General features: G+C 42.1%; 1 protein-coding gene across 1 annotated transcript; it reads left to right on the top strand.

Moving 5' to 3' along the window:
* Window positions 1-531: 531 nt before the first annotated feature.
* LOC138953285 (chondroitin sulfate synthase 1-like) lies at window positions 532-4,809 on the top strand. The gene is made up of 4 exons (XM_070325084.1): window positions 532-1,459; window positions 1,717-2,760; window positions 3,341-3,759; window positions 4,119-4,809. Exons 1-4 carry the CDS (start codon window positions 635-637, stop codon window positions 4,339-4,341), a joined length of 2,511 nt encoding a protein of 836 aa, XP_070181185.1. The 5' UTR covers window positions 532-634; the 3' UTR covers window positions 4,342-4,809.
* Window positions 4,810-14,458: the final 9,649 nt, after the last annotated feature.

The following is a 14,458-nucleotide window of genomic DNA, read 5'->3' as shown; positions in this document are numbered from 1 at the left end:
TGGTGACCCAGCACACTGGAAACGATTTGAGCTTATGTGTTTCCGTTTTTGATGACGGGTGATAAAGCGAAATTTGAACAAAGAGAAAAACTAAAGTGAACACCAAGTCTCAGAGACTGAGAGAATTGTGTACGTGAGCACTGGAAGAAGTAGAGAATTGTGTATGTGAGCGTTGGATGAAGTAGAGAATTGTGTATGTGTGCATTGGCTAAAGTAGAGAATTGTGTATGTGAGTCTTGGCTGAAGTAGAGAATTGTGCATGTGAGGCTTGGATGAAGTAGAGAATTGAGTATGTGAGAGGTAGCTGAAGTAGTGAATTGTGTATTGTGTAAGCCTTGGATGAAATAGTGAATTGTGTATGTGAGCCTTGGGTGCAGTAGATAATTGGATATGTGAGAGATGGCTGAGGTAAAGAATTGTGTATGTTAGTCTTGGAAGAAGTAGAGAATTCTGGCTGAAGTAGAGAATTGTGTATTTGAGCATCGGGTGAAGTAGAGAATCATGCATGTGAGCCTTGGATGAAGTAATGAATTGTGTATGTGAGCCGTTGATGAAGTACAGAATTGTGTATGTGAGCCTTGTATGACAGTGTGTGACTCTGCACCAGTAGCGTGAAAGCCAGACAGACTGCAAAATGCGCCTGATGCTCAAATGGAAATCTTTGATGACAAAGCTGATCCTCTTCACCATCGGCTACCTCCTGCCATTGATGTCCATCAGACGTGGGACAGGCAGCCACGGGTCAGTGCCCCGGGCCCTCCCATGCCGACACCCACGCCACACTTGGGACACGAGACACGCTCTGCCCGAGACGTCAGAACATGACGTCATGATTGGTGTCATGACGACACGTCGTAACCTAGCAACCAGGGTGTCGGCTATCCACTCGACGTGGGGTAAGGACGTTCCGTCACTCGTGTTTTACGTGGGCGAGGAGACCTCTGACGATGCCCCGTGGAACCTGGAGTTTGAAGACTCTGCGTTTGTTGAGGAGGACGCCGAGCCTGAGCCAGTGAGGATGGTCAACAACCTGCGCGTGGTGGAGCTACGGGGGGTTAATGACGTCACATACCCTCCTCGCGCCAAGAGCTTCACCATGATACGTCACATGTACCGCGCCTTCGGACGTCAGTTCCGCTGGTTCGTCAGAGCGGATGATGACGTATACATCCGGTACGAGGCGATGGTGACGTTCCTGAACTCGCTGGACCCGTCCCGTCCCTGGTATATCGGCCAGCCTGGCTTCGGGAAGGCAAATGAAAGAGGGAAACTGGGGCTGGATGACGGACGGCCCTACTGCATGGGAGGGACGGGTATCGTCTTCTCCTTCCCCTCCCTACGCCTCCTCATCCCCCACCTGGAGGAGTGCGGCAAGATGACAGAGACGTCACACGAAGACACGGAGCTAGGCAGGTGTGTGCTGCGTCACGTCAAGATCTCATGCACCGCGTCCAACTCTGTGAGTGGTAGTGTCAGCTTTCTTCGTGCGTGCCGTGCGTGTGTGTGTGTGTGTATGCGTGTGTGTGTGTGTGTGTGTGTGTGTAGGCGTGCGTGCAGGCGTGCGTGTGTGCGTGCGTGTGTACGTGTGTGTGCGTGCGCAGTACCAGCGCTCACACTTACTGCAAGCTCACTCACTGACATCCTGAAGCTTGTATGAACAGGTTACGTTGTTTGTTTCATATCCCCTTCTCTCTCCGTGTGTCTATTTCCGCGCAGATGAACAAGCTGTTCCACCAGGTGTACGAGGCGGGGCCGGTGGGGGCCCAGGTGTTGCGGCGCGACACGGCGTCCCTCCTCACCCTCCACCCCCTCAAGGACCCCCACACCATGCACCTCCTCCACACCAAGGTCAAGCTGCAGCAACTGCAACGACTGCTGCAACGTCAGCAACGTCTGACACAGGAGCTCAAACAGCTGGACCAGCTGACGGGCGTTGGCAACGAAGAGAAGGAGCCTTTACGTCCTCCGGCCCACGCGTACAACAGACATCAAGACGTGAGAGACTTCGTCACCGCCAAGCTGAGTGTTGTCGGAGAGGAGAACACAGCCCCTTCCGTGATGCGGTTGGCAGAAAGGCTGGGTAAGTGGTGGAGAGACAACTCCTTTCCAGACGCCGAGAGGGTCCGGGAGATGGACTCGGACACCGGAAGAGTCCGCGAGGGTGAGATCCTTGTGGCTGACAACCCCGAGTGGGACTACCTGGTGGTCAGAAAGACCTACGTGTACAAGCACCCCAGCAGGGAGTACTCGGTCAGGAATATCGCGGCCGATCGGGCTGACCGACACCTAGAGACCTTCTTGCAGGGTCAAGGATTTAGCGACGTGACGTCACAGCAACAGCAGCGGACCAAGTACCAGAGCTACTCGTTGACCCACGGCCTGCAACACCTGGTCAGTCTGTCCCACGGGATGGGCTCCCAGTCCTTCCTCATCACCTCAAAGTTCAAGCCCTTGTTCTGGCACGAGGGTAACGTGCACACCAACCACGACGCTGTCCTCAATCCTCTGGCCGGTGGTCAACAGCCGGTGATGACCTTTCCGGACTCTGACCGCGACCTGCACGCCTCGCTCAACGCCTATCGTCATGGTAACAGCGCCACGTCCGCCTGGCCGGACCTGAACATCCTGGTGCCTCTGTTGGGCCGTCAGCTGACCTACGTGAGATTCCTTGATCACTTGACCAGCGCGGCCTCTGGCTACGCTGGCAGGGTGCACCTCCGCGTAGGAGTCTACGCCAACTCCACTGACGACTACGAACAGGTCTGGTTTTATTTAGAGGTTGATAGAACGTTACATTTTTTTTCCTCCATAATGTCGTTGATGAGGTATTATCCGTCCATTAAAAAAGTTGAGACCGCACTGTATCAACCGCATTTTTCAATCAATTTCATTTAATATTTTTGTCAAACAATCTTCGAACTGGTCTGATCTATCGCATTGCATTCCAGCTCCAGCTTGATTGAAATTCTGATTGCAATTGAAATTTCAATCACAGAGTTTAGAATGGTTGCGTCGTGTTCCTTTACTTCTAATTTTAGTTTAAGTTAAATTATGCGTTTCAAAATAACAGAGAATTATTGTATTGTATTGTATGGTATGGTATGGTATGGTATGGTATGGTATGGTATGGTATGGTATGGTATGGTATGGTATGGTATAGTATGGTATGGAATGGTATGGTATTGTATGCTATGCTATGCTTTTGAATGGCATTGCATTGCTTTGTATTGTATTGTTGTTGTTTTTTTTAATTATTATTCTATTCTATTCTATTCTATTCTATTCTATTCTATTCTATTCTATTTTACGAATATAATGTGCTTTTCTTTTGAACCAACAGGTTCTGCAAATCAGCGACCACTACAGACTGCTGAACATCACGCTGGTCAAGATGAACGGACAGTTCTCCCGTGCCGGGTCCCTGGCCGCGCTGGCCGCTCCCTTCCCCCCTGAGTCCCTCCTGGTCTTCATGGACGTTGACCTCGTGCTCACTCACCACTTTCTCTACCGGTGCGCCATGAACGTGGGGCCGGGCAGGGCTTACTTCCCCATCTGTTTCTCGCAGTTCTCTCCCTTCGCCGCGTGTTATGGCCGACCCAACTGCACCCTGGAACTCTTCGACTTCTCATCCGACGCGGGGAGCTGGCGGGAGTACGGCTTCGGTCTGCTGGCCATTACGGGTGGCGACCTGAAGAAAGCTGGTGGCACCAACACTCAAATGGTTGGATGGGGTGGAGAGGATGTGGACTTCTACAAAAGGTCAGTCATCATAGAAATATAGTTGCCACTTTGCTTCAGGATCTGTCCTTGTTTTCACTAAATAAAAAAATAAATCATTGCAAACGTTCCATTCCATAATCAAGAAGCGTCAACTGAGGAAAAAATTCGCCCTAAATTGGGCCTGCTGTTGTTTTTTGTTAGGTTTTTGTTCTTTTGTATGTGGTTTTTTTCGTGGGGGGTGGGGGGAGGGTTAGAGCTGACTAGTGTACTGTTTGGTTGACTGGCTTACTCGCTAGTTGCATGACTTGTAGATGCATTGTCTTGTTGGCTGTATAGATACATAACAAGCCAACCGACCAACCAACACTCCCACCAACCGTTGCCTATTGTATGTGCAGATGTAAGAACACCAGGATTGAAATCCTGCGCTCGCCTGACACGGGTCTGGTTCACGTGTTTCACGAGCAGTCGTGTGGCTTGGCCCTGTCACCCCCGCAGAAAGAGGCCTGCTCCAACTCCAGACGCGCGCTCTACGGATCCGTTCCGCAGCTTGCCAGGATTCTAACCCACATCGAGAAGACGACGAAGGATACTCTGCAATCAGATCTTTTCCTCCAATGATATGACGTAAAATGTGGACTTGATGACGATGAATGATACTCGACAAGCAGACCGTTTCCTCCAATGATATGACGTAAAATGTGGACTTGATGACGATGAATGATACTCGACAAGCAGACCGTTTCCTCCAATGATATGACGTAAAATGTGGACTTGATGACGATGAATGATACTCAACAAGCAGACCGTTTCCTCCAATGATATGACGTAAAATGTGGACCTGGGCTGAGTTACACGAACCAAAAGTGGGTGCCACCCAAACGGGAAAGAACAAACCGCGCGGTCTGATTCGTTGAAATCACAACAAATCTCAATTTCAACCAATCCAACACCGCGGCTGGCTCCCACCCAGTTGGTAATTTTCTCGTGCACCTTGGCCCTGGTGACGACAAATGGTATATGACGTAAAATGTGGACCTGATGACGACGAATGGTACCCGGCAAGCAACACTTTTCGTTCACTAATATGACGTACTAGAATGAATACCCGCTTCGCCGGGTAGCCGGCTTCGCCGGGAAGAAGTACTTAGAGCCGTACGCCGGCTTCGCCGGGTCCGAACTATGGACCCGCCAAGCTTAGGTCCCTCCCAGATTCGTGGAATGGGAACAGCACGAAAATGATTCAGTGGCCATAATGCCATTCCTGACCATATCGAGTCCCATCCTTGTCGACGAATGTAACCGTGTTAATCACCTTTGGAGGCGTACTCCACTCAAACAGGACTGAGCAAGTTATGGCTTCTCAAAGGAAGGCCAGTACATAAAATTACACAAAAGCCGCCAGACCACATCACAAACAGAACTGAAGAATGCACAGGTGTTGCTTACATAGAGACACACACACTTACACACACACACACACACACACAGAGAAGCCGTATCTATAGAGAGATAGATGACAGTGTATTTTTCGCGTGGCTATAAATTGATTCGACCTTTGCACTTTTACAGTGAGGATAATTTACGGGTCCAATTTACGTTCTGTACACTGCGTTGACCTTCTAAAAATAGTAACGCCGGGAATATCCGAAGACGCTCAGCGCAGTGGACAGCGCAGTGTAGTAACTTACAACTGAACGGGAAAGCCACACGAAGGAAGGGAGATAAACGCCAAACACTGGAGAAGATAAGGAAGAGTTACTTATAATGGTGAAATGAACACAAAAACGAATGAGTTCAGCGCTGCGCGCTGAGAGCACGTGTTGAAATATCTCATCGATGATATTGTGTCCGGGGTGTAGCTGAATACGGTGTCCAAATTTGAAAAAGATCCACCGAGAACTTTGGCGTTGTGATGTGGTGTAGCGGCTATGGTGTGTCGGTATGGGGGCCCGGGTAAGCTGAGGTGGAACCAAAATAGCTGAGGTGGAACCAAAATCGGTTCCGCGCTGCGCGCTGAGAGCACGTGTTGAAATATCGACCAGGTTGTGTCGTGTCCCGGGTCTACCTGAATATGCCCACCAAATTTGAAGCAGATCCATCGAGAACTTTGGCCGTGCATCGCGCACAGATACACAGACAGATACACAGACACACAGACTCTAGTCGTATATATATATAGATGTATATCTATATCTATAAATATATAGAGATAGGTGAGAGTGTATTTTTTGCGTGGCTATAAATTGATTCGACCTTTTCACTTTGACAGTAAGAACAACTTACGGGTGCAAGGGAAGCGTTCTGGACAGCGCAGTGACATTCTAAAAATAGTTACTCAGAAATGGGAATTTGAGGTGAACGGCGCGAGACAGAGACAGACAGCGTGGCGGTTCAACACACTCACCTTTGAAGGCGAAGTCCTGTCAAACGGGATTGAGAATTTTAGAGCTTATTTCTTAGCCCTATATTATCTGCTGTGGCTTCTCACATGCCAGAACATACAGACAGACAATAGCCGCTAGACCACATCACAAAGAGAACTCTACAATACACAGGTTTTTGCCCACACACACACACAAACACACACACACACAGAGAAGCCGTATATATATATGCATATCTGTATCTATAAATATATAGAGATAGGTGAGAGTGTATTTTTCGCGTGGCTATAAATTGATTCGACCTTTTCACTTTGACAGTAAGAACAACTTTCGGGTGCAAGGGAAGCGTTGTGGACAGCGCAGTGACATTCTAAAAATAGTAATAGTAAGTTACAAACGGGAAAGCCACACGAAGGAAGGGAGATAAACGCCAAACACTGGAGAAGATAAGGAAGAGTTACTTATAATGGTGAAATGAACACAAAAACCCAAATCAGTTCAGCGCTGCGCGCTGAGAGCACGTGTTGAAATATCTCATCGATGATATTGTGTCCGGGGTGTAGCTGAATACGGTGTCCAAATTTGAAAAAGATCCACCGAGAACTTTGGCGTTGTGATGTGGTGTAGCGGCTATGGTGTGTCGGTATGGGGGCCCGGGTAGCTGAGGTGGAACCAAAATAGCTGAGGTGGAACCAAAATCGGTTCAGCGCTGCGCGCTGAGAGCACGTGTTGAAATATCTCATCGATGAGGTTGTGTCCGGGGTCTCTCTGAATAAGCCCACCAAATTTGAAGCAGATCCATCGAGAACTTTGGCCGTGCATCGCGCACAGACAGACAGACACACAGACACACAGACACTAGTCGTATATATATATAGAAAATGTGGACTTGATGACGACGAATGATATTCAGCAAGCAGAACTTTTCGTTTACTGGTGTGACGTAAAATCTGGACTTGGTGAAAAAGAATGGTACCCAGCAATTAAGCAACACTTTTCGTTTACTGGTGTGAAGTAAAATCTGGACTTGATGACGACGAATGATACCCAGCAAGCAACACTTTTCGTTCACTGGTGTGACGTAAAATCTTAACTTGGTGAATACGAATTATATTCAGCAAGCAGAACTTTTCGTTTACTGATATGATGTAAAATGTAGACTTGATGACGACGAATTATACTCGACGAGCAGAAGTTGTCGTCAAGTGTTCTGACGTAAATTCTGGACTTGACGACGATGGAAAGATTGGTGAGGAGAGTGTCTTGATAGAGAAACGTGTGACTCCATGCAGGTTGTGCCTTCTAATCAATGATCTTTTTCGTGGCTCATTTATGGAATTAGAATTTGGTTCAATTATTTATTCATTTTAGTCTTTTTATTCATTTTTAGCTTCATTTGTTTTTTTATTCATTTAATTATTGTCATGTCTTTTTTTGTCTTTTTTTTCATTTCATTCCTTTTTATGTCCATTTACTTGCGTATATGTGTCTTTATCTATTTATTTGTTTACTTTGTATGTTTTCATTTGATTGACACTGGTAGTTCTTTTTCATTTGTGGTCTTATTTGGGGGTCCCTCTGTTCCGTGCTCTTATTCGACTTCATATTTCAACTGAAATATGCAATGCAGGTTGTCTGTCATTTTAAGCTCAGATGTGCTCGGCTAGCTTCATCGATGTTGAATATGTGTGATGATATATATATGCCCCAAAAGGGGTCGAAACCATTCAATTTTGGGGTACATTTTGTTACTTCGAGCGGCAGTGAATTGAAGCAGTAAATTGCGAAAATGAAATAACGGTGGCGTGTAATGCTCAGATCGGCTGGCTCAGCGTTTAGGTATAAGTGTGCATACAAATCATAATGATTTTTTTTTTGTCTGAAAGCGAGATGCTAGTGTCAAAATATTGGCCTGCTGTTGTTGTTTTTCGTCATATCCTTTTACAACCGTTAACGCGTTTGAAGCTCAAAGCTGTCAATAAAAAAATCACGTTCCGAATTATTGTTCTGAAGAAAATCTTCCTGTTAAATAAAGTTAGAACAGTAAAAGTCAAATCAATGCAACGTACGTTATAATATATTAACTTATCATACCCATAGTATCACAAGTGTCACAACCATTGTGCTGTAAATATTTTTGTCACAAACACCAACTTATGTGCAGTAAAACCAAGCCCTCTGTCCAACAAATATAGCTGCCAAGTGTCTGACGTAAGCGGTGAATGAAAAAGAAGTTATTTTGACATCGTGTACCCACGCGACCAAAATGAAAAGTATCCGGTTTTGTTCCTTAAAAAAGAGGATGTTACGCTGCCACGTTTAAAAAAAAATTATCATATTACTTCAACGTACCGCGTGTGTGTGTGTGTGTGTGTGTGTGTGTGTGTGTGTGTATGTGTGTGTGTGTGTGTTTGTTGTCTCATTAAAGCATTTCTTTAATGATGACACAAATCATTATAAATAATGTTCTACTGAATGAATAAAAAGAAGAAGTCCAACTTTTATCCAATTTGTTTGTTTGTTTGTTTGTTTGTTTGCTTAACGCCCAGCCGACCACGAAGGGCCATATCAGGGCGGTGGTGCTTTGACATTTAACGTGCGCCACACACAAGACAGAAGTCGCAGCACAGGCTTCATGTCTCGCCCAATCACATTATTCTGACACCGGACCAACCAGTCCTAGCACTAACCCCATAATGCCAGACGCCAGGCGGAGCAGCCACTAGATTGCCAATTTTAAAGTCTTAGGTATGACCCGGCCGGGGTTCGAACCCACGACCTCCCGATAACGGGGCGGACGCCTTACCACTAGGCCAACCGTGCCGGTATTGTCAAGTTGTCCATGTGACTGTATTTTCTGGTATGTAATTCGTTGTGAAACTGTAACTCGTTAAACCCACTGTAGGGAGCGGTGAAGATTCCTGTGGTAAACAGGTATTTTGGTGAGGCGCCTGCCCTGGAAACTAGGTTGAGCGCTAATATCATATCACACAAAAAAGACTACCATTTAAGAGAAAGAGAGTGGCTGAGGTACATATCAGATCTTGGCAGATCATTTTAGTCATGTCAAGGCAACCATCCGAGATACAAAGATAACATCATAACATGAATAAAGGAATTAGAAGAGAAAAGGACAAGGAGACAATACTTAAGTGCTTTGTTTTATATTATTTTAAACGAAAGGTGAGTCTCGGACGGGAGGTAGCTATATATCCCAAGCCGGTGACTTTTTCTACCAATCTTCACCCAAAGAAGGCAGAGGGAGGTAAATATTGACTAAATGATGATTGTTACCGTCCTCATTGGCAACTAATGGAGACAGAGATAATAGAAACGATTGGTAGTTTTTATTGTTAACAAGTGTAATGGTGTAAGCGAAATCGGTGATTTTGACAACCTCAAGGAGTTGGAACTATGCCAACATTGTAAATTGTAAAGAATAACAAGTATGATACATGTCCAGATGAACTGAACCTGCTCAGAACCATCGGCAAATGAAAACTCTCATGCTAAACTGATAATAACTGACTCAAGTTACTTCCCTTTGTTCATTTCTTGAGTCAGTTCAACTGCCATTTGAGATTATCATCACTGCGCAAACATCTGCTGATAAGGTGAACCGAAGGCCACGATATAAATAGTGGTCAGTGTTGGGTCTTTTGTTTCTTTTTGTACATCCAGCAACATAAGCTTACTGGTGTTTTTATCTGTTCTTGTCCTGCTTAAACGATTTACAAGAAAGTTGCACGCATCTTAAGCCAACGGCAGCTTTAAGTTCGGCCACGTTTCAGTGTGAGGAAGTGCATTTCTGACCACTTAATTGAGTATGTTGATGTTGTCAAGTTTTCTCTGTGACAGTATTTTCTGTTATGTTCGTTCGTTCTGAACTTGTGTGTGTAGGTGCCGTTGTAAGGCGCTGTGAACTTGCCTAATCGACTCAGGGTTTTTTTGTGGAGCGCCTGCCCTGGAATCTAGGTTGAGCGCTGTTATCAATTGTACTAAAGACGGGAAAAGGGCAAAATCCAGGAAGGCGATTTAATTTGTCCAAGCTAACATCTATGACACAAACAAACAAGTCCGGTAAGGCGAAATTACTACATTTAGTCAAGCTGTGGAACTCACAGAATGAAACTGAACGCACTGCATTTTTTCACAATGACCGAAGTCCGCCGCTAGTGCAAAAGGCAGTGCACACTAACAGTTTTATTTGTTGGCTCAAGTTTCAAGTTTCAAGTTTTTTATTAGTCCATAACCCCTGGGGGCATTTTGAACAATAAATACAATCAATACAATCATGATATATGCTAATATAATAAATAAATAAAAATTAAAAAGATTATGAAAAACTGTTACAGATTCTATTAATAAAGTCCAAAATATTCTTTAGCAATTTCTTTTTGTTAGTAGCAAACAACTTTTTAAATTTAAGTGCATTAGGTTTTTTCCAATAGTAAGATGGTAACAACTCAGCTCTTTCTTCTTTGAAAAAATCACAGACAAATAAATAATGGAATTCATCACCTATGTCTTGTGATACACATTTGGTGCAAGTTCTTTCTGACCTCGGGATATTAAGGTAACGTTCTTTCTGTACAGGCAAATTGTTGTTTAATGTTCTGAACTTCATCATTGCAACACATTGCTGATATGGCAGGTGTGTGACATAGTCTTCACATGCAAAAATATCTTTAAACATTCGATAATTCCAAAACATATTTTTTGTTCCAATTTCTGTAAACCATTTATGGATATACTGGTCATACAAGCTTCTTTTTACTTTCTGTTTAAACCATGCGCTTGAATATTGAACATTTTCTTGAGAAGTCCAAAGGCCAGGGAGACCAATTTCATTTAAGGTTTTTTCAATAAAACATAAATAATCAGATTCAATCATCTTGTTGATATACAATTTATAAGTAAAGCAGTACACAATACTAGAAAATTTATTTTTATGAATAGGACTAATCAGTTTATACCAATAGCAAAGCATTCTACATTTCATATTAACATCTAGTGGATATCTTCCAAGTTCACCAAATATCATAGCATTTGGAGTTGATTTTTTTAGTTTGAAAACAATTTTATAAAAACGTAATTGAAGTTTAGTAGCAAGTTCGCAGGAACCAAAACCCCAAACCTCACATCCATATAGTAAGATTGGAGCAATCATTTTATCGAACAGGTCAACTTGTATGTCCACAGGCAGTGACAATTGTCTACACGTACGCAAAAGAACAAACATTGCCCTTGAGGCACGATCATACAGATTCTTCTGTGCGACTGAAAATTTATTATTATAATTAATTTTAAGGCCCAAGTACATTACATCAAACACTACTTCGATTGAATTGCCATTATACGTAAACAATGGTTTATTTCTAATTTTACCTCTGGAAAAAACTATAACTTTCGTTTTGTTTACATTAATATTTAGACGCCATTTTAAACAGTATTCGTGCATTTTGTTTAGACATTCTTGCAGGTTTTTTTCAGACTCTGAGCAGATCACAGTATCATCCGCATACAGTAATAAAAACATTTGAAACAAAGCATTTACATCAGTATCTTCCATTCCAACCACAATAGCCTCCCTTGACATAGTTTGTAAACCATTACTGTTTTCCAACAAAAAAGGCTTTAGATCATTTAGAAATAGAGCAAAAAACAGCGGTGACAAGTTTTCCCCTTGTCTAACTCCACACAAACTGGGAAAATATCCAGAGCACTCCCTATTAACTTTAACGCAAGACTTGGCATTTTCGTACATATTTCTTACAGTTTTTAAAAACTTCCCATTAACATCAGAACTAACTAATTTCTCCCATAAAAATGCACGGTGAACTTTATCAAACGCTTTTTCATAGTCTACAAATGCACAAAACAGTCGCTTCTTTTTGTTGAGAAAAAAATTTAATATACAATGCAAAGTAAAAACATGGTCTAGTGTTGAAAAACCTGTGCGGAAACCTGTTTGTTCTTGACCTAATTTATTATTACTCTCCAAAAAGTTTGATAACCTAGCATTTAAAATTGCACTGAAAAGTTTTCCGAAACAACTGAGTATAGTAATTCCTCTATAATTTGTGGGGTCAGCTTGGGAGCCTTTATTTTTGTACAATGGAATAATTTCGCCTACAGCCCATTGTGTTGGAACCTTTCCTGACTGCAAAACAACATTAAACAACAATACATAAATATCAATCATTCTATCATGCGACGCTTTTAAATACTCATTAATTATTTTATCTTGACCGCATGCCTTATTGTTTTTCAGCTTGTCTATACATTTGATAACTTCCTCCTTTGTAAAAGGCGCATTAAGAAATTCATTACTTGCTTCATTTAAAGGTTCATTACTATCATCCATTTCATTTTCATCACACTCTTGTAGTTTATTGAAATGTTCGAAAAACTCCGAACAAGTTGGATAGTTAGTTTTGGAATTATTTTTTTTATTTTTATTTTTATTTAGAAGATTCCAGTATGCTTTCGGGTCATTACTTCTTAACTTTCTCAAAGTTTTAACGAACTCATTATGATACAACTTGCATTCCTTTTTTATTGTCTTTTTGTATTCATTAAAAGCACTCTTTTTTTCATGTTCATTGAACGCATTTTTAAAGCGTCTTGCTTTATTTTTCGCATGTAAAAATATTTTTCTTTTCTCTTTGCATATTGCACTAAACCATGGTTGTTGGAGTTTGAATTTCTTTGAACGTGGCTTTTTCGTAACTTTTTGTTCTTTAATTACACCGATTTTCTCAGCAGAACAATTTAGAATATCACAAATCTTATTAGTAACACTATCAACGTCATCTGTTGTCGTACTCTCACTTGTAGCTAGCATATCTTGTAATTTAGTTTCAACAGTATAAATATCATCCTCATTCAGATTAACTACAAAAGCTAACTTGGTCCCATTGTTATTATCCCATTTTGGTTTTGTGTACTTGTTACCCTTTTCTCTACTTTTAGACAGCAAATCTTCATTTTTGGTGTTTTTCACATCGTCTGCTAGGCAATCATTAGCGCGTACTTCATTCTGTTTTAATAAATGCAAAACAACAGGACAGTGTACGTCAGAATAAATTTCACAAAATTCCATCACAGAAAAATATTTAACTTTCGAGAACAGATCTTTTGACAAGATGCAATAATCAACAACGCTCTTATCCTTACATGTGCATTTACCAACCCCTGTATCATCGCCAACTCTACCATTAGCAATAACTAAGCCAGTCATTTTACAAAAATCAATCAATTTAAAACCAAGGTTATTAGTATTATTATCCTGTGATGCCCGCTCACCTATTAGAGTACCAACCTCATCAGAGTCAAACAAGTCATTATCAACAAAACCTTCTGAATGCTGATCATCTTCATACAACATTTCACTCAGATGACCAGTGCGGGAATTTAAGTCTCCTAAGAGACAGACATAATCATTATCTACCCCAAACTGCATGTACACCTCTTCTAATTCAGCATAAACATCTTTATTATGGTAAGGTGATCCTTCTGGGGGAATATATAAAGCACAGAAAAGGGTGTCACGGCCAAGTATTTTCTTATCTAACTTAAAAAATAGCGCATTCTCACACATTTCTACATCCAAAAATCTATACCATATTTTCATCTCTTCTTTTATCTTATGTGACAGCTTTTTTTCTTCAAAAATAGTTATATTATTAGCAAACACTTCCCGTATTAAAACTAATACACCACCTGATTTTCTGCGAAATTTTCCTCTATTCTTATAAAATGCTATGTATCCTGGAATGTTAATCTCATCAACATCATCAAGTTTGCTCTCGCTAAAACAAATAATGTCATATTTAGCAATAAATTTGACAAATTCAGGAAATTTTAGCTTTGAAGTGATTCCACAGACATTAAGCGCTAAGCATGAGAGTATATCAGGGTTATCCTCAATACTATATTCAGTACTAAAGGAATCTCCAATCTCACTATTACCATTATGTACATCTATTTCAACAGTAGATTTGTTACATACATTCTCAACATCTAACGAGTCAAAGTGAACATCAACATCTGACATTACAACAACATTATCCATTTCATGCGCATTGCCAACATCCAGAGAGTCATGCAAAATATAAACATCAGAAGCATTTGTATACACATCAACAACATCAACATCATCAGTATCACCACAGACCTTCACCACTCTCTCTTCGCCTCCCTCTTTACCGCCATCATCACCCCAGTCACCGTTAAATGCTAAGTCATGCACATGATTTCCAATTTGGGGTATTCCTGCAGCACCATCATTCACACGACCGTTATCTGTAAAGTCATGCACATTGTTTACATCTTGGTACATACAAACA

This window comes from Littorina saxatilis, linkage group LG17 (genome assembly GCF_037325665.1).
Source record: "Littorina saxatilis isolate snail1 linkage group LG17, US_GU_Lsax_2.0, whole genome shotgun sequence".
Classification (NCBI taxonomy): Eukaryota; Metazoa; Mollusca; class Gastropoda; order Littorinimorpha; family Littorinidae; genus Littorina; species Littorina saxatilis.
The sequence above is the reverse complement of the archived record's forward strand: the minus strand, read 5'-3'. Positions and strand labels throughout refer to the sequence as shown.

What these genes read in the sequence shown, in the direction of transcription:
- LOC138953285 (XM_070325084.1), top strand. Translation starts at nt 635, where the DNA reads ATGCGCCTGATGCTCAAATGGAAATCTTTGATGACAAAGCTGATCCTC. An exon ending in CATGCACCGCGTCCAACTCT is followed by an intron (nt 1,460 to 1,716) that starts GTGAGTGGTAGT and finishes ATTTCCGCGCAG; the next exon opens with ATGAACAAGCTGTTCCACCA. An exon ending in CCACTGACGACTACGAACAG is followed by an intron (nt 2,761 to 3,340) that starts GTCTGGTTTTAT and finishes TTGAACCAACAG; the next exon opens with GTTCTGCAAATCAGCGACCA.